General features: G+C 38.4%; 1 protein-coding gene across 1 annotated transcript in view; it reads right to left on the minus strand.

Moving 5' to 3' along the window:
* The window catches only part of qsm (Zona pelucida superfamily protein qsm), a 66,989-nt gene extending 43,037 nt beyond the window's left edge, over positions 1–23,952 (minus strand). The window contains exon 1 of the mRNA XM_069836421.1: positions 23,697–23,952. Within this exon, the coding sequence (XP_069692522.1) occupies positions 23,697–23,757 (61 nt within the window). The 5' untranslated portion in view covers positions 23,758–23,952. The remainder of the gene's footprint in view (positions 1–23,696) is intronic.
* Between the last annotated feature and the right edge of the window lie 344 nt (positions 23,953–24,296).

Below are 24,296 nucleotides of genomic sequence, written 5' to 3' on the forward strand. Positions count from 1 at the left end.
TATAGACAAAAAACGTTCACTTCTTTGTTTTCTCGTTCCATTGCTGTTACTAGTGGAGTTACAAAAGCTTTCTCTCCTGATATTGTTGATATCTTAAGCCCATCGCTTCTACTTGATGAATCTACTAATTCAACCAGAGATACTGTTATAAAAGATACAGTTCCAGTATGACTGCGAAGAATATTCAACGTCGTAATGTTCAAATTAGTGGAAGCCAAAAAGTCGGCCTGCAAAGTAAGTGGAATTAAGAAAATATGTGGCCAATAAAAAAAAAGAAGCTTATCCGCGGATTGAGTGTAAGCAATGTAAGCTAGGCTGTAAATTGTGTCGTGAAGTAACTACGTTAGGTGCATTAAAAAAGAGTGTACCTATTTCTGTATCTAATGAATGGCGCTCATATTCAGTAAATTGCTACAGTCTTACAGATCAGCTCAGCTTAAGTCACTACGAAAAGAATCATTGAAGACAAAAACCAATGCTCATAATATAGCACAAAAATATTGATACGTCTGAAAAGCAATCAATTGAAAATGTTGGCGAATAAACGAGTGCAGCCCACCGTGAAGCAACAAAAGCGAAATCTATATCGGCGTATTACACTGCGCAGAATGATCACCCTTAAGCCTTGGTTTCTCTGAACCGACACATGTGACGTGCGGGATGCGAGGCCCGCCTCGCACAAATCCGAACTGCACAAGAGTGGTTTGCGCACCTCGCAAGTATAGAAACCACTCACTCTCTCTCGTGCAGTCCGGATTTGTGCGAAGCGGGTCTCGCACCTGGCACGTCGCATGCGTCGGTTCAGAAAAACCAAGGCTTTACAGTGACCATTTCGGTTTACTTGAGCTTCAGAAGCTAACTGCAGTAGGTATTGATTGGTGTTGCCTTGCATTCCCCTTACAGTCTTACTTTATGGAATTTCTTTCGTCTTTTTTTTTTTCATTCAAACCTTCCCCCTTCCCCAAAGCTTAAAAAACATAAAGAGCTCCGGCACTGTGAAGTTTAGGACTACAACCCTGAATTCCATGTGTCGGATACCCGCTTTGGTGCCGTTTTATCCCACTCAACTATCGCCAGTCCCGCCAGTGTCGGTCGGTCACCCTTGAGAACTTCGTCCTTCGATTGTCGCTTCCTTCCGAATTTCCGCATCCCTTCGTACACCCCCCCTCTCCCTACGGCAGTACCGGAGATCACCGGAGGAAAGTTTTACTCGAACCTCAGACTTCTCCGCCGGTTATAGTCGCTCCACTGAGCAGCACTCGTATTAATCCTGGAGAGAAGTTCCTAATAATGTTCATCGCTGTTTGAAGTACTTCAATATTCGTTAAATAGTAGCTTAAACTTTATTTGGAGTCCAGGTAGTGGGCATACTATGTCAGAGCGTATTCCAAATCTCACTGGACTGGTGGACAACAATGACGTCACGCTGCAGCGAATTAGGAACAAAACTGCTGGAAGGATCGATGGCTGTCATGGCGACTGTGTAAGTTGTTGTCTGTGCTACGCTAGCAAGGTTTTGCGAAATTTCCGTACTGCCATCTCGTTCAAAGAAAAGAGCATAAACAATTTATTTCTTGAACCGATAGTAATAACTGGTCCGTTGACATGTTCGCTCATAAGCCATTAACATATTGTTTTTACGTTGTGCTCATTACAAACAATACAGCGGAACACACCGCCATGACACAACAGTGCACGTTGTCATTCGTCTGCTAATTCCCGCCCTATACAAGAACCAATCAGATTCACTGATGGCGGCTGATGGAGACTGCCACCACCTCTGCAAGCTGGCGACACCGGTGGAGCATCAGTGACTCCATCGGTGAAATTCCGAACACCGTGATGCCATCGGATTGCTCACCGCTGAGATTGGGAATACGCTCACTTCTTTTTGAGAAAAAGATGGTGGAAATCTCTGTAGGACGGAGAGATGATTACTGTGCAAGGGAATTTTGTCGTTTTCAACCTCCTTCTGATCCAACTAAAAGACTTTCAAGGTCTGGAATTCAAAGAAAAATTACGTTAAAACACATTTATTCACACAATTCTTGTTTCCATGATGAAAAGTGCAACAAAAAGGTGCCGGAACGCCGTTGCAGCATGTTCCACCGGAAAAAAGCACGGTAAGTATTACTATTTAAACATAATGCTGTAAATTTACTTGCAAGATTTTAGTGGTGTGGGAACAAGGAAGGAGTTGTCGATCTTGAAGCCCTGCTCACTCGAAAGTCCCTGTTAATGACTGCCACTGATTGTCGTCACGGTGAAGCGAGACTGCTCGCTCTAGTGTAAAAATCAACGTACGCATCTGAATTGTGTTTTACAGTTGCTGTGCGAATATGAAGGCGTGGGAAATGCAACAAAATAAGACTGCGTTGGGCTTTTTCGCTTATTGTAGCGGCCCGTAGCGCAGCGCGCCAGTGCTTTGTTTCTCGCACGCGACGCAAACAAAAAGCCGTGAACGGTAGAAAGCGACGCGGCGCCAGTCGCAGGAAGGGGCATTTCCCGTCACGGCACTCTGCGTGTGGCACAGATCGCAGGGAAGTAGTGCGTGCTGCGAGGTTCGAACTGGGGTAGGCACCGAGACCCCGGGGCACGTGGCCCGTTACCACAAACCCTCCGAACCTCTGGAGCAGGAACTCGTGGCGCTGTCCTCGTGTGACGTCAGTTTTATTTCCAAGACACGTTGTTACATCACGTGGCCTTGTTGGATGCAGGCGAGCTGCACGAAGGACACTCTGCGCCATCTCACCGCGACGGCTGTCTAGCAACATCCATTTGCAGTCGCACACAGCTTATATGCAAGAAGCGCAGTTCAACAATGACGCTGATGATTAAATTTGTTCAGTAAGGATGGAAACATATATGAAAATCAACCTGCTGAGATACATCAAGAAAAATGCGACATATACGACCCCACTATACCATATTACAGTAGAACCTCTATTATCCGTGGTAATGAAGGGGATGGACTGAGCGGTTAATTAGAAAAATCGGATAATCCGTACCATGGAAGATTTTGTAATTTCCTTCATGGTCTTGTATTTAACTCGCTAGGTAGTGGATCAGAAGTTCAGTAATTTAGGTCTGGTTGTCAACGACGGGATTTTAAGCGGAAAAGAAAGCCCTTGTAATGGCTGTCTCAGGAAAGAAAGGAATAATGAATGTCGTATGTTGTAGATTTACATATTTTTTACACTTTATCCTCGTTTCATTTTATTCAATTCGCGCAGTTATAACTCCAATCTCAAATTCTGATGTGATATGAGCCACAGTTTCTCTTTCCCAAAACATTCAGTTATTTGCACTTTTTTCGATACGTAGCAAAACACGTTTTCTGTTGACAGCCGTGAAAGACATTTTTTTATAGAAGTTACGAGTATATAGAACGGCAATTCGAACAGTACACAATATTATGTAAAGATAAAGGCTTGTAATAACACTCTCTAGAAAACAAATACATACGACCTACTAAAATAATGTACAAAACAGTACTCCATATAAGTTATATTATTTCTGAAGCAAAAAAAGGGGGGGGCGAGAAATAGACAGTCGGATAATCCACCAATCGGTTAATAGGGTGACGAATAATCGAGGTTCTACTGTATAAGGAAAAATATCATCTAACGTCCATCGACGTTATTGTATTACTGATTGGGGCTAGAGGAGCCATCACAAAAAGATTCGCGCATTTTTGCAAGTAGTTTGGTCTAGGACAAACTCTTGTGACTGAAGTACAGGGACATCACTTTATTTTTACTTCAATTTTTAGTGTATCTGAGTTTCTGAATGTACTTCACTCCCACCCCTTCTACTAATGAAGTTCAACCGTCCACACAGATCCAAGACCGCATATACAGTCATAGTAGCCTTACGGTCATAGTAAACAGTACGTTCCAAAAATATGTTCGCGTTTTCCAGTGACGAAAGAGCTTTCAATATTGAATCATTTTCGCACAGGTACTGTCGTCCATTTGCCTACGTCGCATCCTGGTTTCCCCTCACGAGCTTCTATTCGCCCATATCTGTGGGGGCTGACTGAGCTCTATTCTGAAAACATTAATTTCTGTTAGGAATTGGACGTTTACGTAATATTATACAACTGTTTAAACTAACTTAAATAAAAGTGCCTCGTTAAGTAATTAACTGTCACGTGATTTCCCCCCTTTCTACGACCCTGCGACAGAACCACTTGGACGGACAGTAGATAGCATGTCTGAGTAATTTTATCAGTGCGGGTCGGACAGAAGTGAATATTGAATTTGCAGTACGTAAGGTACTCTTTTATAGAGTAGGTACAGAACTATTTCAACATGAGTTACTAGTACGAAGGACGAACCTGGTAATTGGAATTATGTACAATTGTCTATAGTGCGATAATATGCACATTAGAACTGAAGCCTGTATCGAAATTACCGGCCACCATTTTAAAAAATGTGTTTAAATATCCTTATTACGATTATTTTTCAATTTAACTTCATTCTCTATATTGTACGCCAATGTGCTGTAGACAGTATGATATACACTGCATAATGAATACGTCCACATGGACAGCTCAGTTCGTGAGTAAAAACACTCATTGTTAATACTGAACTGTATTTTGATTAAACAAAAACCTAATGAAAATTATTAAACTCAAAATCGTGATATTTCCTAGTTTACGTAAATGGATGAACTACTTTTCTTCTCTCCTATACCTAGTAAAGTGATTTGTTTGTATATTACGCCAGTATCATCGAACTCTAGTCGTGGAATGGGGTACCAAACCGTTGATCCAAAGATATAGCCAGGTTAATATTAGAAATGTTAGTAAAAATAAAATGATGTCCCTGTATCTCTGTCTGCAGTGAAGGGATCTATAAAAATCCTAAGAAACCATCTCTACACGTAAACAGATTGATCTCTTTCCTAAGGCGATCTGCTCACTTAAGTTGGGTCTTGCAACTAGTGCTAAATAGACGACTGTGATCACCTGATAGCAAATAGATACCGTACTAGGAAATTTTATGTTTTTTTCTGGAATTAATGATCTTTTGTTTAGTCGTCTTCAATTATTTATAATTGCGTTATTTCTTTTTCTTTTCCTTCTCCATTGTTTTTTTCATTATAATTGTGTACCTACCATTTTTACTCAAAAAACAACAATTTTATGGTAAGCTTTGTCTTCTAGGCAGCCTTAACTTGGAGGAAGCTGAATAAAATTCATTTTTTTAACAAGCATTAATAGCAAATAAGGCAAGGTAAGCGCTTAGGTGGGTACTACACCCCTGATGATTTCTTCATGGAGCAGTGATGAATTCAGTCCCTCGAAAAATTTCACACTTTTTTTTTTTTACTAAAAAATGTATTTATAGAATATTTTACTTCAATTTGACATGACATTTCAGTAATAAATTCTGTTATATACATTTTCAGGCAGTTGTTTCCTTGAAGCCCTGATCAGATATAGGGGAGAGTCGGGTAGTATCGGACATCGGGTAATATCGGACAGTGCGTTTCTTTCATCTACCACCATATGGTAGTACCTGAATGACATGGTTACGTTTCTCTATGCGACATCACAGAACGTAACCATGTCAATCAGGTACTATCATCGTGTGGTAGATGAAAGAAACTCACTGTCCGATAGTACCCGATGTCCGATACTACCCTAACAGATTGATCAACCAAATGGACTTTATTAAAGATATATTAATTTGTCCTACAGAATTTATCTGTAATACAATTTATCGATCAACAAGTCACTCAGCTGAGTGCGCTTCTAGTATAATGGCAGTTGAAATTGGACATAAACGTCAACATATATGCCTAACTTGGAGTCAGGCCACAAAGGGGAACATCGAAGGAGGAAGGTTCGGTCCGGTGCTGTGGATTGAATTCGGCGCAGCTCAGTGGTCAGAGCGCTTGGTACGTAGAACCAAGGATCCGGGTTCGATCACCGGCGCCGGAGCGAATTTTCCTCCTAAAATATTAAGTGTCAAATGGACTTTGAAAGAAATAGCTTTTATCAATTTCACTATGCTGCCATCTAGCGACTGCAAAAGAAGTCACGTTATAATTCTTACGGAATTGCATGGAGTAATAACTTGCAACTGTACGTTCATCTACTGGTCGTTAGGAAAAAATGCTTTTTCGACTATGGAGGTTGCCATTTCATAACATGGGAATGACCCATCTGATGTAGCCTACACTGTATGTGACCAGAACTTGAAGGCTGATGGTCTGCCGGTCGATCTTGATTGGTTGAAATTTAAACCGTCTGAATTTTCAGTCTTGATTGTTACAGTTACGTGTGCTGTGTTGTTATTGGAGTAGTTTTCAGTGTTCGTTTTGTTTAGCAAATATAATATTTTGTTTACCAAAATAGTTATGGCATATAACTTACAGTAAATATAAATATTTCAGTGTACGATGGCAAAACAAGAGACATTGTTTACTTTTCTTAAAAAGGAAAGCCTTATTGAGGAGTCAATGGAAAGTGCATCCGTTGCATTAATTAATAAAATTATCAATTGGCTTCAACTGAAATTGAAATTTGTGAACCGGTAATTCCATCTAGAGTGGTGAGTCAATGAATAAAATGGTTGGGCACGAAATCAAATATCAAGACGATGGGAAACTAAATGTGATTGATTGTATTTCGATCGTCCTTGGGGTGGTGCATTTTGAAAACTGAGTCAAATCCATTTTAAAGATGACGTTAAAGCGCTTTAAAACCAGGTGGAGTATTCGTATCAGCACCCTTAAAAGCTACTAGAAGGCGCAATCATCTAGGTTAGTAATTACTATTTGTACTAAATGTAGGCGGTACCGTCTAAAATAAAAACTCGCCGTTACCGTACCGGAAAAAATATAGACTCGAAAATATAGTAATTATGTTTAAATTAACTTTAATATGCTTTTAAATGGAGGATGTTCGCTATTTCAAAAACATTTTGATTTTTATATCTAGCATAAAAGTAGCGGCTGGCATCTCATATCCTTTCCTTAAACGCTAGTCCATTCATTGTTTTATCGAAAACCGTGGTCTGATACTTCAGGCGTAGTTGTGATTTGTTAATTTCAATTTGCTTGCATAACGCCGCGGTATTTCTATTAACACTAACTTTATGGCATGGTGCCTCAAGAAATCTGCTACAGTGATTCACTAATTTCAAAACTTGCGTAGATGCCTTCGCATAACACTAATTTCATGATGTGGCGCCTCAAGAATTCTGCTGCAGTGATTCGCTAATTTTAAAACTCGCTCAGGCGTAATGCTACCAGATTGCTAGAGGGAAATATTGTTACTTTTCGTGTGTTCACGAATCTTGAGTCCAGTTACATATTATAGATTTTATTCAAGTTTAAACTAAGGAACGTGAATAAGCATTAGTGCACTAAGAAAATAAATACTCTTCTAGTAAAAGAGTTCCTAGGCTTTTGTGTTGGCCACTAATGCCAGCGTTTACTTCTTCAATTGTGGCTGCGATCTCGAAGAAGACAGCATGACGAAGAAGTAACTTGGGAAACGAAGTGCAGCCTAGTCTGATCAAGGATATGTTAACAGTGCCCCTAAAATTTGTTTCCAACTACAGCACTGTATAAAGGATACTGAACACAGACTTTGTGACAATTTTACACAGAAGAATAGTTCGTATTCACCATGTTTATTTAACAATATTAACAATTCTAAGTTAATGTTTGTATTAAAATTTAATAGTAGGCTATTTAAAGCAATAAAACGAATGAAAGCTGTATTTATTTAATTGAGCGCATTTTTCTGTGTTCCCTTATACAGGGACATCATTTTAGTTTTACTAACATTTCTAATATTAACCTGGCTATACCTTTGGACCAACGATTAAGAACCGGAAACACCATTTGCTACCCCCTTCCACGACTGGAGTTCGATGATACTGACATAATACACAAACAAATCACTTTACTAGGTATAGGAGCGAAGAAAAGTAGTTCATCCATTTACGTAAACTAGGAAATATCGCGATTTTGAGTTTTATAATTTTCATTACGTTTTTGTTCAATCAAAATACAGTACAGAATTAACAATCAGTGTTTTTACTCACGAAATGAGCTATCCATGCCCACATAGGCTATCCATTATGCAGTGTATATTATACTGTTAACAGCACATTAGCGTACAATATAGAGAATGAAGTTAAATTGAAAAATAATCATAATATGGATATTTAAACACATTTTTGAAAATGGTGGCCGTTCATTTCGATACAGGCTTCAGTTCTAATGTGCATATTATCGCACTATAGACTATTGTACCTAATTCCAATTACCAGTTTCGTCCTTCATGTTGAAATAATTCTGTACCTACTCTATAAAAGAGTACCTAATGTACTGTAAATTCAATCTTCACTTCTGCCCGATCCGAAAAGATAAAATTACTCAGACATGCTATCTACTGTCCGTCCAAGTGGTTATGTCGTAGGGTCGTAGAAAGGGGGGAAATGACGTGACAATTAATTACTTAACGAGGCCCTTTTATTTAAGTTATTTTAAACAGTTGTATAATATTACGTAGACGTCCAATTCCTAATAGAAATTAATGTTCTCAGAAAAGAGCTAAGACAGCCCAGCCACTAGATGGCGAATGGAAGCTGGTGGGGGAAACCGGGATACGAAGTAGGCAAATGAACGACAGTACCTGTGCGAAAATGATTCAATATTGAAAGCTCTTTCGTCACTGGAAAACGCGAACATATTTTTGGAACGTACTGTTCACTATGACCGTAAGGCTACTATGACTGTATAATGCGGTCTTGGATCTGTGTGGAGGACGGTTGAACTTCATTAGTAGAAGGGGTGGGAGTGAAGTACATTCAAAAACTCAGGTACAATAAAAATTGAAGTGAAAATAAAATGATGTCCCTGTATATAACTGTCTCCAAGTTAATATTTTTATAATGTTGTAGGCTATGTTCAGTCAACAGTTCCGACCGAAATCTGCTCTGAATCTCATAAGTGGTACTAATACCTTGTTTCACATGAAAGAATTTTTACCACTTAGTGCAAAGAGAATCTTATTCAGACGCTTGTAATGCCCCATTTTGATTATTGCGATTCCTAGCTAACTAATGTAAGTTCACTCTTAGCTGAGAGACAACGTGTTCATAATGTGTGCATACGATTCATCTGCAATACTCGTAAATTTGACCATATAACACCTTCCCTCCAGTTACTTTCATGGGTGCGTCTGAAGGAACGAAGAACAATACATTCACTGTCTCTTCTGTTTAGAATCATGCATACTTCTACTCCGAATTATCTGTTATCGCGCTTTCAATTTCTTACAGCTCTTCGAAACCGACATCAAGCACTTCTTTCTATCCCTCATCATAGAACGTCTTCATGCCCATCCTCCTCGCCTCTGGAATTCGTTACCTAATGACGTCAGGGACTGCCGGTCTTTATCACATTTCAAAATTAAATTGAAAAATTTGAAGAATTGCTAGAAGTGTTGATTTGTGTTTTTTACTGTAGACTAAAATTGCAAGTTTCTTGTTTATGTTAGTTAATTAGGATATAATTAATTACGATACTTAATCACTCATTTAAAGTTTGTGTGACTGCAACCTGCGTATATTTTTTGTGTGGCTTTACTTTGTTTATAGTGTGATTTTTCTTTTTATTTATATTATTGTATTCGTATGGAGAAAGTTACACAACGCAGAACTGCACGCATTGTATTCTTCACCTGACATAATTGGGAACATTAAATCCAGACGTTTGAAATGGGCAGGGCATGTAGCACGTATGGGTGAATCCAGAAATGCATATAGAGTGTTATTTGGGAGGCCGGAGGGAAAAAGACCTTTAGGGATACAGAGACGTAGGTGGGAGGATAATATTAAAATGGATTTGAGGAAGGTGGGATATGATGATAGAGACTGGATTAATCTTGCTCAGGATAGGGACCAATGGTGGGCTTATGTGAGGGCGGCAATGAACCTTCGGGTTCCTTAAAAGCCAGTAAGTAAGTATTGTATTCGTATTTCTGGTGGTTTGGAGGAGAAGGCTTGATGGTCTTAACTACACCAGAATAAATAAATAAATAAATAAATAAATAAATAAATCGATAAATAAATAAATAAATAAATAAGGATCAACAATGAAACAACAACTAAGGCAGGAGATACTGGGATAGGGTGGCCAGTTCCCTTTCCCTTCCATTGCACTAACTTAGTTCACTAAATAGACTGAGATGTAGCCTGTGCAACATCACTAACACTGTTACCGTCCGTCAAGTGACATGTACATACATCTGCCTACGCGGGACTCACACCTTCGCAAACTCAATGACCTTCTGAGCAGCCCACATTGCACTCGCTCCCACATGAGGCTGTGGTATTGTGACGTCACGCAGCCTTATAAGGTCCCGCCGAGACCAGCAAGTGACCTCACACACTTCTTGTTGCCGAGTGCCCCGTAGGCGAGGCGAGGTTCGAACCCGAAGCTGTGATTTCGTCCGACTCTATCGTGAGTAAGTTTCCCTATGATTCGGTTTCAAACGTACCCAGTCTATGTATTAACAACAACAAATGTATGTCTTGCAAATCTGGCTTGCAGGTAGAAGCTCCCTGCGAAGTCCCGGAACAATTTTTCCCTTGAAATGAGTCAAATGTGATACCGTATCTGTCTGCTCAAAAACTCGATGGTAATAAAATAATGGATACATGGCATTAGGAAAGTCGGTACTCGACTCTGAATTGCTGGGTCTGCTGCTAATTCCGACGTTTACGATATTGCGATTGCTCTGGTAATATGACGATAAATAAAACTCAAATTCTACGCCTGCAGATTCCCCTGTGGCTGTGCTCGTTTCTCCAAGTATTGTTAAAACATTTAATGAGAAACTCTAAACAATTTGTTAAATATAGTTTTTTACGCATCACTAGTTTACTTTAACAGATTAACTACGCTTTTGTTAACGTTAAATGTAGGATTTCAGGTAGTTAACACATCTGACAATAGTTAAATATGGCAGAAGACACCACAGCTGTTCAAGTGATAGTAACTTGTGAACGTGCTTTAGGGAACGATTAATAAATACATCAATGTTAGTATAAGGAAGATAATCTTTAAAAGTAAACTCATTATTACCACATTGGCTGCTTATTTTATGTTGATAAGTTTAATATTAGGAAATGTGGGACCTGCACGTGGCATGTTAACTAGGAATTACGATTTATAAACTATGCATGACACTGAAATTTGTGACACGATATACATTTCCAAAACAAGTAGGTCTGAAAATTTTGCAAGATATGAACCCAAACTTTTACGAGTATATCTTACAAACAGAAATAGGCCACTTACTCCAATTCAGCATCTACTATTATACCTGGTAAGGTTTATCTTGTCTCAGTAGCAATAAAACGAAGTCCCTTCAAATGAGGGTGGAGATAATAATAATAATAATAATTAGAATTAAGCAAAATATGCATGAAGCTAGAATCACTTGCTGCAAAATATAGGAGGGTTGTAAATTTTCAGGATTCCTTTCAAAACCTTGTTATTGTACAGGCTACCGGAACTCAGTTTCTTGAAAGACAAGCTCAGTGACGGAACTACACAGTACGAAGAGAGATATTTTGTTACTTTATTTTGCGCTACAGAATGTATCAACTAGCCCCTTCCGCCACTGGATGGATGGACGGCATCGCTCCATTCCCCCATCACCATAACAACACAGACGAAGTAAGACATATCTCCTTTCTCTCTCTTTTTACAGTGAGACAAGATACATCACACAGACTTTAACTCTAGATTCTATGCTCAACTAATTATAGCAGATGTCAAAATACATGAGTAAAATAACATCAATACAAATGCTTCCTTGAACCGAAATTGCATAAAATTTTCATTTGGACCGAAGCAGAAAGAGTGATTAGAGTTATTTTATATGATACGGAATTTTCCTGCGGTTTTTGTTACAGGTGACTAAACCCCACATCTCTATATTATCATCTGATGGTCACAAAAAACTGATTTTTCTAAAGATGAAGTCATATTTTAGCACTGGAACCTTACTTTATAATTGAATACTTGCGGGCGAAAAGGTTTTAACATGCAGATGCTATATTTTAAAGAACTGAAAAAAAATCCAATTCCTGCTAGAATTTTATTTAGAAATGTTTTCTATTTTTTTTATTTTCGTTCCATAGTACATGTATAACAATATGATGAATAGAAAAAAGAACATGAGAAAGTGCTTCATTTTGTAAAATGAAGCAAACAGTCTGTTTTCCCGTGTATAAGCTTGCTTGCAACATTCTGACCGTCATCCAGCGTTTGGGGAATGCTATGCAATGATGATGCGATTGAGATCGGAACGAATGATGATTCGTAATACGAGGAAAACCCGGCAAAACCATAATTGCAACCTTGTCCCAGACTAGAACCTGGGCCGCCTGCATATGATTTCGACCTTCCTGCTCCCGCACAACTATTGACTGAAATGCGACTAGAAAAACATCAGATTTTCCAACATCAACTCAATAGACACGCATAATCGTGCTGCATAAAGAATACTTTTGTGCGAGATCGTGCGTATTTGCTTGTTTTCCGCACAGAACCAATACGCGGTAAGTGTGAAATACCACATTCAGTATTCCCAACGTAACACGCATAACAATATCTCTCTTCTTACCGCTTAAGCGCCACATTCATTTTACTGCTTTAGGCTTTTAACATATTATTTTTAGAGACGTTTAACATAGTAATAATTATAAATTGGAAACTTACTACTGCAATTTCACCTAAATTGCAATGTTAATTATTGTTTTTAAATATTTGCAAAAATTAAGTAAAGTCTACTACTTCACGAAACTTATTGCATTCCTGATACAAGTGACATTAAGGAAGCCGTGAAAAAATCAACTAGATTCCAGTTGCCGATGTTATTACTGCAATATGTTATATAAATAATATTGTTAAAATATTAAAATGAAAAATAAATCATTACATAACCTTACAGTTTGTTTTAAGTCCGCATTTATAGACTGGGGGAAAAAAAAAAGACAAACGTATATCACGGCCTGCTGGAGTATAGTAAACACAGAAAACATTTTATAGCAACAATGTTGAAGAAAGATAGTTTGGTGTTCTGAAGTTGCCGTCATTGAACAGAAACCAACATGGAGATTTCATTGCAACTAATTAGAAATTCGTCTTTCAGGTATGTAATAAACGATCTTCGCACAAAATAATGTACGATACACGAGCGGTATGTTTGTTTTCATGTTCTCGGAAATTAAGAAAGCTCAACTACGTTTCGCTTTTTCAATCTTTTTCTCGACCATGAAAACGTCAACATACCGCTCTTGTAACGTGTATTACTATTTCAATAAAAATGCGTTTTACAATTTTTTGTCAAACGATATTAAATTATTATTCAACACAAGTTACCTACAACTTTGATGATGACTGCTATAATAGATCGTGAGCTTATACAGGTTCCGTGGTTTACTCTACAATACAGAACTTCAAGAATAATATCAACCGATGAAAAGAATCGGGACAGTCTCTATCGAAGATACAGCCGCAAGTTTTTTTTCTTGAACACGTCGCTGACAGGACTGCTGTTAAGGCAAACGTCAGCAGTGCCAACGCCTTAATGTCTACATCAGGCACAACATTGCACTCGCTCGCGCCGTGCGCACCTTGCTCTGCTTTCAGACGTGCCCTATACCCTCTACAACGTTGAGCATTGCTTTTAGACACACCAATCGATTCGTCTCGATGTTCCTTATCATCCTGATGCTCCATCAATTTCGTCTTGGTTTTTTGAGCGACTATCTTCGACATTTTGAAATTCTGTCGTCTATTTTCATTTTACTGGCACACGATTCGCTTGTTTTAAATGTCACTGTTCAGCAGTATATTATGCCTTTAAAAATTCTTCATTCTCTTTCAAATGACACCTCGATCATCGAAATACGTCCAGTCAGTCTGAAGTTGCAGCAAATACTAAAATAAAATGGCTTTGAAATCGACATCATTTTGTTTTCCCTTGCTGCGCTGTGACGTCATCAGCGGATATTATTGTCATCTGGTGCATAATTAAGTCCTCTAAAAAATTAAGATAAAGATAGTCTATTGGTCCCGTGAAGGGCAAAGGCCTCCTGCTAGAGGGAAAGCTTTAACTTTTCTAACACGGTGAGCTTTTTTTTTTTTGTAGGTTATTTTACGACGCTTTATCAACATCTTAGGTTATTTAGCGTCTGAATGAGATGAAGTGATAATGCGGTGAAATGAGTCCGGAGTCCATCACTGAAAGTTACCCAGCATTTCCTCATATTGGGTTCAGGGAAAACCCCGGAAAAAACCTCAACCAGGTAACTTGTCTCGATCGGGAATCGTACCCGGGCCACCTGGTTTCGCAGCGAGAAGTTTTACTTGATTTTGTATTGAACTTTATTTTTGGTTCATGATTGTCTTTGTTTCTCCACACTGCACAATGGTATATGCCACTTAGGGCTGGGTTGTATAGTTTCAGGGGTGGCTGACCGGTCAGACCTCCAGCCTGTCGCGCAGGTGGCCCGAGTTCGAGTCTCGGTCAGGCCTGCGATTTATGACAAGGTCGCAGTTACGGTTTTTCTCCCACATTAGTCATCTACATCATTCCGTTACCAATCATTCCGTAGCATTCCCCGAATGCCGACTGGCGACGCACGGAGGGGGCTGGCCTAGAGACGAGGGATGGGTACGCAGCGAACCTTAGTGGGTTGGGAATGCCTAGCTAGAGGTCAGCGCAATAGTGCTGGGCATTCAGCGTATTCCGAATCTCACCGGACCGGTGGACAACAATGACGTCACGCTGCAGCGAATTAGGAACAAAACTGCTGGAAGGATTGATGGCTGTCATGGCGACTGTATAAGTTATCTGTGCTACGCTGGCAAAATTTTGCGAAATTTCCGTACTGCCATCTCGTTCAAAGAAAAGAGAGCATAAACAATTTATTTCTTGAACCGGTAGTAATAACTGGTCCGTTGACATGTTCGCTCATAAGCCATTAACATATTGTTTTTACGTTGTGCTCAATACAGCAGAACACACCGCCATGACACAACAGTGCACGATGTCATTCGTCTGCTAATTCCCGCCCTATACAAGAACCAATCAGATTCACTGATGGCGGCTGATTGAGACTGCCACCACCTCTGCAAACTGATGGCACCGCTGCGACACCGGTGGATCATCAATGACGTTATCGGTGGAATTCGGAACACCGTGATGCCATCGGATTGCTCACCGGTGAGATTCGGAATACGCTCATAGTGTCCCCTCCAGAAAATTTCATTCCATTCCATTCTGTGATAGAAGCGTCGACCACTGTTCATCGAAAAGTGTTGCGTGTCATTTCCATACCTTAGCCTACACCGAAAGAATAGACGAGAAACAGTCTTACATGTGTAAAAACATTATTAACTGCCATTGAGTAGCTGAAATAGTGCTGAAAAATGTTGCGGTTAAGCGTTGGTTGTTTTAAACAAAATTATCTTGAAGAAATCGTCAACATATTAAAAAAGTGTTAAAAATAAACAGGCTATTAATTGAACATTTAAGCCAAATTAAGCATTAGTGTTGACAGTTATTACATTTATTCTTACAAAAGTAAGGTTCATTTTTTCAATTCATGTCAGATTTTTCTTCTAAAACAAATATATAGCTATTACACATCTATAAACTTTTTGAGAGATAAAAATACATTCTCTATTAAAAGAGCATAAATATGGATTTATAAGCACAATAAAATTCGTTCAGAACACTAGAAAATTCGTAATTCGTACAAATAATTTATCAGCATATCAATAACCACCTCATAAAAATTACTTACAAAAAACACTCCCAAAAATAATACACACTTATGAAAACAAAATTAGTTGGAGAAACTGGTCATTAATCTTATCTCTCCTAACCGTGGCACACAAGGAATGCAGGCACTGTTAATGCTTCACCTGTTGGGTACCGCGACTCTGCAAATATGCCGAGATTTTACGGCAGCATTCCGACAAGGAAGAAGAGGCTTTGCTACGTCACGTACTATCAGGGTAGTTGTTTTAATTTACGGCGTGTGGAAGTGCAGCGATTATTGCAGATCACAGCAGAGAGGAAGCGTTACTGCTGGACGCGGTGAAAGTGAAATTGAAGTATCAATTTCATATCAGGACGCAGACCGCGCATGCCCACTGCACAGCCAGGAATCTGCACGTCACTTCAACTCTGTGTGCACCGATCTTTCAGTCACTATTGGACGCACTCAGTATCTATGAAGTAATTTTTCCCGGAATGATTCACAAGAAATATTAATGGTCCTTATTTTATATTTAAAAAAGTGACGGGGATTAGTCCTCAATTTTCTGTCTTCATTCATAGTTTTCTGCCCAAGGGCAGGTTCTTCATTGCAAACCCAGCATTCCCCAATCTTCCCTATGTTCCGCCCATTCTGTGTCCGCATATGATCCATATATCTTAATGTCATCCATCATCTGATATCTTCTTCTGCCTCAAACTTTTCTCCCGTTCACCATTCCTTCCAGTGCATCCTTCAGTAGGCAGTTTCTTCTCAGCCAGTGACCCGATCAATTCCTTTTTCTCTTCCTGATCAGTTTCAGCATCATTCTTTCTTCACCCAATCTTTCTAACGCAGCTTCATTTCTTATTCTGTCTGTCCACTTCACACGCTCCATTCTTCTCCATATCCACATTTCAAATGTTTCTAGTCGCTTCTCTTCACTTCGTCGTAATGTCCATGTTTCTGCCCCATACAATGTAACAGTCCACACGAAGCACTTCAATAGTCCCTTCCTTAGTTCCCCCCCCCCCCCAAAGGTCCACAGAAGATGCTCCTTTTTCTATTAAAAGCCTCTTTGCCATTGCTATCCTCCTTTTGACTTCCTGACAGCAGCTCATGTTACTGTTCATAGTACACCCCCAAGTATTTGAAGCTGTCCACTTGCTCTACTGCCTCATTTAGAATCGCACGTTTACTTTCTTTAGTTTTCTTCTGATAATCATGGCCTTCGTCTTGTTGGCATTTATCTTCATTCATACTGCTCACAGCTGTCATTTAGTTCCAGTAGCATATCCCTCAGTATCATCTTCTTTTCCGCGATAAGTTATCAGCAAATCTTATGCACTTTATTCTTCTTTCCCCTACTATCACTCTTGCCATTTTCTGAAAACAGTTCTTCACTAAATCCTCCAAGTAGACGTTGAACAGGGTACGAGGTGAAGGGCATCTTCTCCCTATTCGAATTTCCCCTGACATTTCTTCTATCATGAAATATCGGAATTACAGCGAAAGGACTTGCAAATGAACCAAGAAAACCACCACATCTTTCAACGATTTCTCTTTTTGAAACACCAATTACCGTAAAGAAATGACATTGGAAATTATTACTACAAAACGTATTATCTATAGATTAAATCAAATATCCTGCTTCTTTGGTTTGTATTTATATTTTACTATCACAAGATGTTCTTTCCCTCATTAAGGTGCATAGTGAATCATTTCCTTTGAACACTACAGCAAGAAGCATCTATGTATTGTTAAGGATAACATTGCTCCCAATATGGGAAATGAAGTGGTTGTTATGAAACACGTGTATGCGTGAAGATGAGAAATATGTTACATACAGTTCGATCATACGTAAAATATTATTATTATTATTATTATTATTATTATTATTATTATTATTATTATTAGTACTACTTACAAATGGCTTTTAAGGAACCCGCAGGTTCATTGCCGCCCTCACATAAGCCCGCTATCGGTCCCTATCCTGAGCAAGATTAATACATTATTATTATTACTATTATTATTATTTTATTTTAATTTAATTAATTTTATTTATTTATTTATTTAACACTTTACACTTGAGCTACATTAGGCATTGAAGCCCGAAAAAGCAGAAGCTCGTGCTCGGGCGCAGTTCAGATCAGTTATACAAAATATATCACAAAATTAATAGAGTTCATTGAGCACAATAACATTAATAAATGGTAAAATACATACAGCATGTAATAATAGGGTCTGTATACAAGTAGAAAATACAAAAGTACATGAATATTAGAGTATCAATTTTAACTCAATTAGCTTAAACATTAAATAATTAATCTTATTTGTTTCTTAAATCTATGTGTGTTAAGTGTACTTAGCTCAGGGTAAGCTCTAATTAATGTATTATATATTTTGGGTCCAAAATTCATGCTGGGTTTTAATCCAGCAGTTGTGTGGCATTTGGGAGTATTCAGAAAGAAACTGTAGTTTTGTCTCTTTTGGTATTCGTGAGGATCAAATTTAAATTTATTGTGGTTTTTATGGAAGTAAATCAGCAATGTTTGTTTATAAATTTGTTCTAGATTTGATACACCAAATTCCTGAAAAATTATTTTTTTTTGGGTAATGAAAAGGTTTATATAGACAAATTTTGATAATTCTTTTTTGGAGCAAATTTAAGGATGGAGAGTCGATCTTGCCATTCCTCCCCAACCTAAAATACCATACTGAATTATAATACCATACCGAATTATAAATTATTACTGAATTATTATTATTATTATTATTATTATTATTATTATTATTATTATTACTGGTTACTTATGAGATACAGTAGGCCTATATTATACTTCCGACGACAAAATCTGACCGATTCTGATAGCTGAAACTGCTGTAATTCGTTTCATGTCTATTGTAATATCATTCCTTGTACACGTCTCTGCAAGCTACAATTAAGCACGTATGACTGCTCCATCATGTAACTATTCCTTCCGATATCTCTAAATGACGTTTTGAACAGGGACACGAAAGTTTAACATGAAAAATACACTTCGAAGCGCATGAAAGATTTATGAATATACAGTATTCCCACATGTAAAAAAATACAAAAGTAAGAAGTAGCCCTCAGGGCGAATTACTGCGAATTGACAGACATAACACAGTCCGCTCAGTAATTGCTAACAGATTAATGGAACATGGTGAATACGAAGTATATGAGGAAGTTCAATGGAAGGATCTACACGGCGTGCTGACGTCATAATAATTGACCGAGATAAAAAAAACTGGTCTCATTCTTGACCCCACTGTAAGGTTCGAAATTAATGAAGATCAACCAAAGCAGGTACATGAAGAGAAACGCGCTATTTACCTTCCATGCTGTGATGATCTCAGTCATAAATATAATATTCAAGATTGGAATGTCATTGGACTTATGTTTGGTGCGCGAGGAACAATTCCCAAATTTACATTGGAGATCCTCAGAAAATTAAAGGTTCCTGAAAAGACTCTTCAGACAATTGCATCAACCATTTTAAAACTTTCATTGAACATCATCAATCACCATCTCTATTCATATTTATAATATTCATTGTATAATATTTATTTTCAATAAATTTGTATCGTTTTGATAGCTACTAGGCCTACATCTTGTCGCAGAATATTCTTTTTTTAAAATTTCGTTATGTATTTTTGAACATTCATTTACATTTTCTTTTTTGTTCATTTGAACTGATTAGGATGCCGATATTTTAAATCCAAGATCTGGACGGCTATCATTTCGATTTGATTGATTGATTTGTGGGTGATACTAGGCGACAGTCATTTTTTCGATGTCCATTGTTTTCTTCAATTTTTTAAAATTACAAATGACAATGGAATGAACGCCATAGTTTTCTTTACATAGATAATAATAATAATAATAATAATAATAATAATAATAATAATAATAATAATAATAATAATAATAATAACTTAATAATACCTTGTGGAAATGTGCCGTTTTATTAGTCGCTGAATTTTAGTAAATGCCGATATTTGAAATATTAACGCTGTCCATATTTTTCAATATGTCTTGATCAGCCGTGTCAGCACATTGATGACGTAATGCACATGAAGTGTGCAGTCTTTACCGGCGCGTACAGACAGTCGACAGTATCTGATACGCAACTGAAGCACACATTCCTTCTCCACTATTCACTTTATGTTTCGGAGAATCAGGGGCCAAAGCCAGTTTCGAAAGTAGCTTATTTTCAGGTATGGCAAAACAAAACATACACGTCTAATCCTAATGACCTGGGATGGACACTGGAAATTCTCCTGTGCCGTTTTTCCACAATTTGCAAGCAATATCAAGTATCTCTTGTAGCCACTATGACAGGCGTTCTTGTCAAACTGGGCAATGTGTACAATTAAAATGAACCAAACCTGTTCCTGCATTCGCATTTTACTAGAACTTTTAGAGAAGAAAATGTTATTTTATAATCTCTTTGGAGATATACACCGCTCTTTAATTAAGATGAATTTAAGCGCATAATAATCATATCAAAGATACATTTTAAATAATTTTACGATAAATATATTTAACTTATTTTTAAAAACTGAATCAATATTTCCTGATCGAATGAGGTTGCTTCCATCCATTTAATAAACTGCAATGAACGACTAATTCAGTAATAGAACCGAGAAAAAGATCATGGGTTTGGGAATACTTCGAAAAAATTAGTCCAGCTAGGCCAAAATGTATACTTCAAAGACATGTCAGTTTTAAATGGCCGACAGAACTAGTCTAAGATCTCATGTTTAGAACCCAGCTACTGCAGGCAATTAAAACCTGTGGTAAACCTGTCCATGTAAAATAATCTATGTATGTCACGCAAGGAAGCTGACGGGTTGCATTTCTGGACTCGATATGCTGTGTATAAATACATCATCATCATCATCATCATCATCATCATCATAAATTTCTTTCTCAAAATGGTCTCCGCACTTCTCCGGAAAAAAGGATGCAACCTCAAAATCTTTAAATGTCTGATGTAGGTGGAAATAGTAATACGCGTTACAAGAGCGGTATGTTGACGTTTTCATGTTCGAGGAAAAGATTGAAAAAGCGAAACGTAGTTGAGCTTTTTTAATTTCCGAGAACATGAAAACAAACATACCGCTCGTGTATCGTACATTATTTTGTGCGAAGATCGTTTATTATATACCTGAAAGACGAATTTCTAATTAGTTGCAATGAAATCTCCATCTTGGTTTCTGTCCAATGACGGCAACTTTGGAAAACAAATATATCTTCAACATTGTTCCTATAAAATGTTTTCTGTGTTTGCTATACTGCAGCAGGTTGTGATATACGTCTGTCTTTCCCCCCCCCCCCCAGTCTATGTTGAGTCTGGAATCTTGTTGATTTTTTCACGGCTTCCTTAATGTTACTTGCATTACAAATGCAGTAACTTTTGTGGTGTTGTAGAGTTTACTTAATTTTTGCAAATATTTAAAAACAATAATTAACAGTGCAATTTAAGTGAAATTGCAGTGGTAAGTTTCCAATTTATAATTATTACTATATTGAACGTCTTTAAAAATAATATGTTAAAAGCCTAAAGCAGTAAAATGAATATGACGCTTAAGCGGTAAGAATAGGGAAATTGTTATGTGTGTTACGTTGGGAATACTGAATGTAGTATTTCACACTTACCGCGTATTGGTTGTGTGCGGAAAACAAGCAAATACGCACGATCTCGCACAAAAGTAATTTTAAAGCGTTTATTTATAACAATATACGTTATGCTACTGAAGGATGTACTGGAAAAAATGGTGAACGACAATATTTCGGGGCAGAAGAAGATATCATATGATAGAAAACATTAAGATATAGGATGAATCATATGCGGATACTAAAAAGCAGAACATACGAAAAACTGGAGAATACTGGGTTTGCAGTGAAAGACCTGCCCTTAGGCAGAACACTATGAATGAATGAATGAATGAATGAATAGCGTGTCTGGCCGCGAAACCGGTTGGCCCAGGTTCGATTCCCGGTCGGGGCAAGTTACCTGGTTGAGGTTTTTTCCGGGGTTTTCCCTCAACGCAATATGAGCAAGTGCTGGGTAACTTTCGGTGCTGGACCTCGAACTCATTTCACCGGCATTATCACCTTCATCTCATTCAGACGCTAAATAACCTGAGTGATTTATACAGCGTCGTAAAATAACCTACTAAAATAAAAAAAATAGCAAATGTAGGCCTAATGAAATATGCCCCTGAAATAATTTTCCTTTCTCCTGAAACACGAATTACAGTTTTGTTGGTTATGTCCTTGTTCCGGGGAGGTCTATAATTTTAGAATAATAACAAGGTTGACATTTCCTTATTAAGCAAACAAAACGCCGCGATAAATTTACCCGAGGAAGAAAATCTGGTACGTTTGTAGAAGCTAGGGTTAGAATGTGGCACATTAATTGTAAGTAAAGAGCGTGACCAAAGTCAGATGAGTGGTCAGCAGCACATGAACAAATGCACATCGCTAGCGGCCATCACACCGGAAGTGCTGCGTGCAAGGGCCATGACACAGGAAGTGAAGTCACTCACGGCTACTTGAGCGATCAGCAGCAACAGCATAAGATCCGAACAACCCCAGCTACATGCTCGTGATGTCGCGCGAATTATGTAAGGAGCCAGGAGTCGAAACGAGGACAGCAGGTCAGAGAGACGGACTAGCACCGGAATCGAACCGTGGAATGTTGTTACTTCATTTAATAGACACAATCGTTAGTTGATGACAAATGAAATGGAAAATGGCCGGCTGAGATTTGCAAAGAAAGTAAGCTACTCGCAGGAACTAGAATAGGAGAGAAAGCAGTAATGGATTTGTCAGGTTGTCTTCAATATCCCACATTAACTGGAAGTACTTCAGGACTATTGAGATATGATTCCCGGCTTCTGCAGTCAATCTGCAGCTGACAGAGCAAACAGCGAGTAAAAAACCTTAGCCTAAGGTTCAGAGGAGAACTTTCCTTAATCATGATCATTATAATTTCAACAACATTTCCACAGCTGGAGATTCGTAACGAACAAAGAAATTCTTAGAACAGGTTTTCCTCTACTGATTCTTTACCATCCTACAGAGTCTGTCAACACACGATCAAATAGTTGATGTAATGAGGAAAACATACGATGGCAACAACGTAAAGATCATATTTATTATCTCGCTTTGACGACCGAAATTGGGCATCGTCTGAGGCAAAGGGCTGTGTCAACGACTCTGCGTTCTCGGAAGTGTCTTTGTAGCGCATTCAAATTCCTGAAGCATAAAACAAATTTTCTCTGAATACGAGACCGGTTCGCAAGTCTCATCGGTTGTTAACAACATGCGACAGTTTGCTTTTCCCACACCATGTCTGCCGCCCCTCCACCCACTTGCTAAGTGACAATACAGGCCTCAAGTACAGTGTGGCTAAAAAACTAAGTGCCGTACATACAAACTTAGGGTAGCGATAACTTGATGTCAGGAGGGCATATAAAGAACCAATCTTACAGCTAGGCCTAATATTCAGTTGAGCCAACCATTAGACGAGTTCATATCTGCAGAACTGCAACTGATTCTGTAAGATTATTTTCGACTGATATGGAAATGGCTCAATATTATTCTGTTTTTACTAAGATTAAAGTGCGACTACTATTTTATTAGACTCAATTTTGTGTTTTGGAATTACGATTGTTCACAGTATACGACTAATTTCACAAACTTAAAAACAAAAACAAATTATATGGTGTATATTCAATGTTGCAGATACTTATACATGTCTATTAAAATAGCGAACGCCAACAACTGGCTCCTCACAAGGATATATATTGAGTTCGCTGCCAGTAGACAGCAATGTTAACTGTATTGCTTACCTTTGGCTTGACTAGCTGTGGCGCCCAGCGCCAGTACAACCAGCAGCAAGGCCTGACCCATCACTCCACGAGTTCGCTCTCACTGCCAGACACAAACTGCAGCCTCGCGGCCCTGACTGCCTGACCGGACCGAAGAAAGACGGCAGTGTTGCCAACAGCTGTTACTGCGTTGCCAACCGCGCATAACTATGTTATTATATTACGCACATATCCTTAGAAATTAGCCTGCAATTTGTATTGGGAAGAGCAGCAGTGGAGTTAATGATGTTGGAAGGAACATTTTACCATTTAACATAATTCGCTCATTATCAGAAAGTGCAAAATACTACACAGAGCAAGGGCGCGACTCTGGTGGGAGGCCAGGCACTTTCTGCCCCCTCAACTCACACAGCCAGGGATGTCCACTCCCCCCACCACGCAATTAATAGCAGAGGGGCCTCGACCCTCATATAATTCTCAGAGAGACAGCTCGTGTTAAGAAGGAACAGATGGAAAAACTAAAGTCCAATTCAAATTCTTGTAACTTCAAAAGTTTTAGAAGTAGGTGCTTCAAACTTGGTATATTCACTCAAAACGACTTACTTTAGTGTCCTTAATTTT

This window comes from Periplaneta americana, chromosome 9, assembly GCF_040183065.1.
Source record: "Periplaneta americana isolate PAMFEO1 chromosome 9, P.americana_PAMFEO1_priV1, whole genome shotgun sequence".
NCBI classification, from domain to species: Eukaryota; Metazoa; Arthropoda; class Insecta; order Blattodea; family Blattidae; genus Periplaneta; species Periplaneta americana.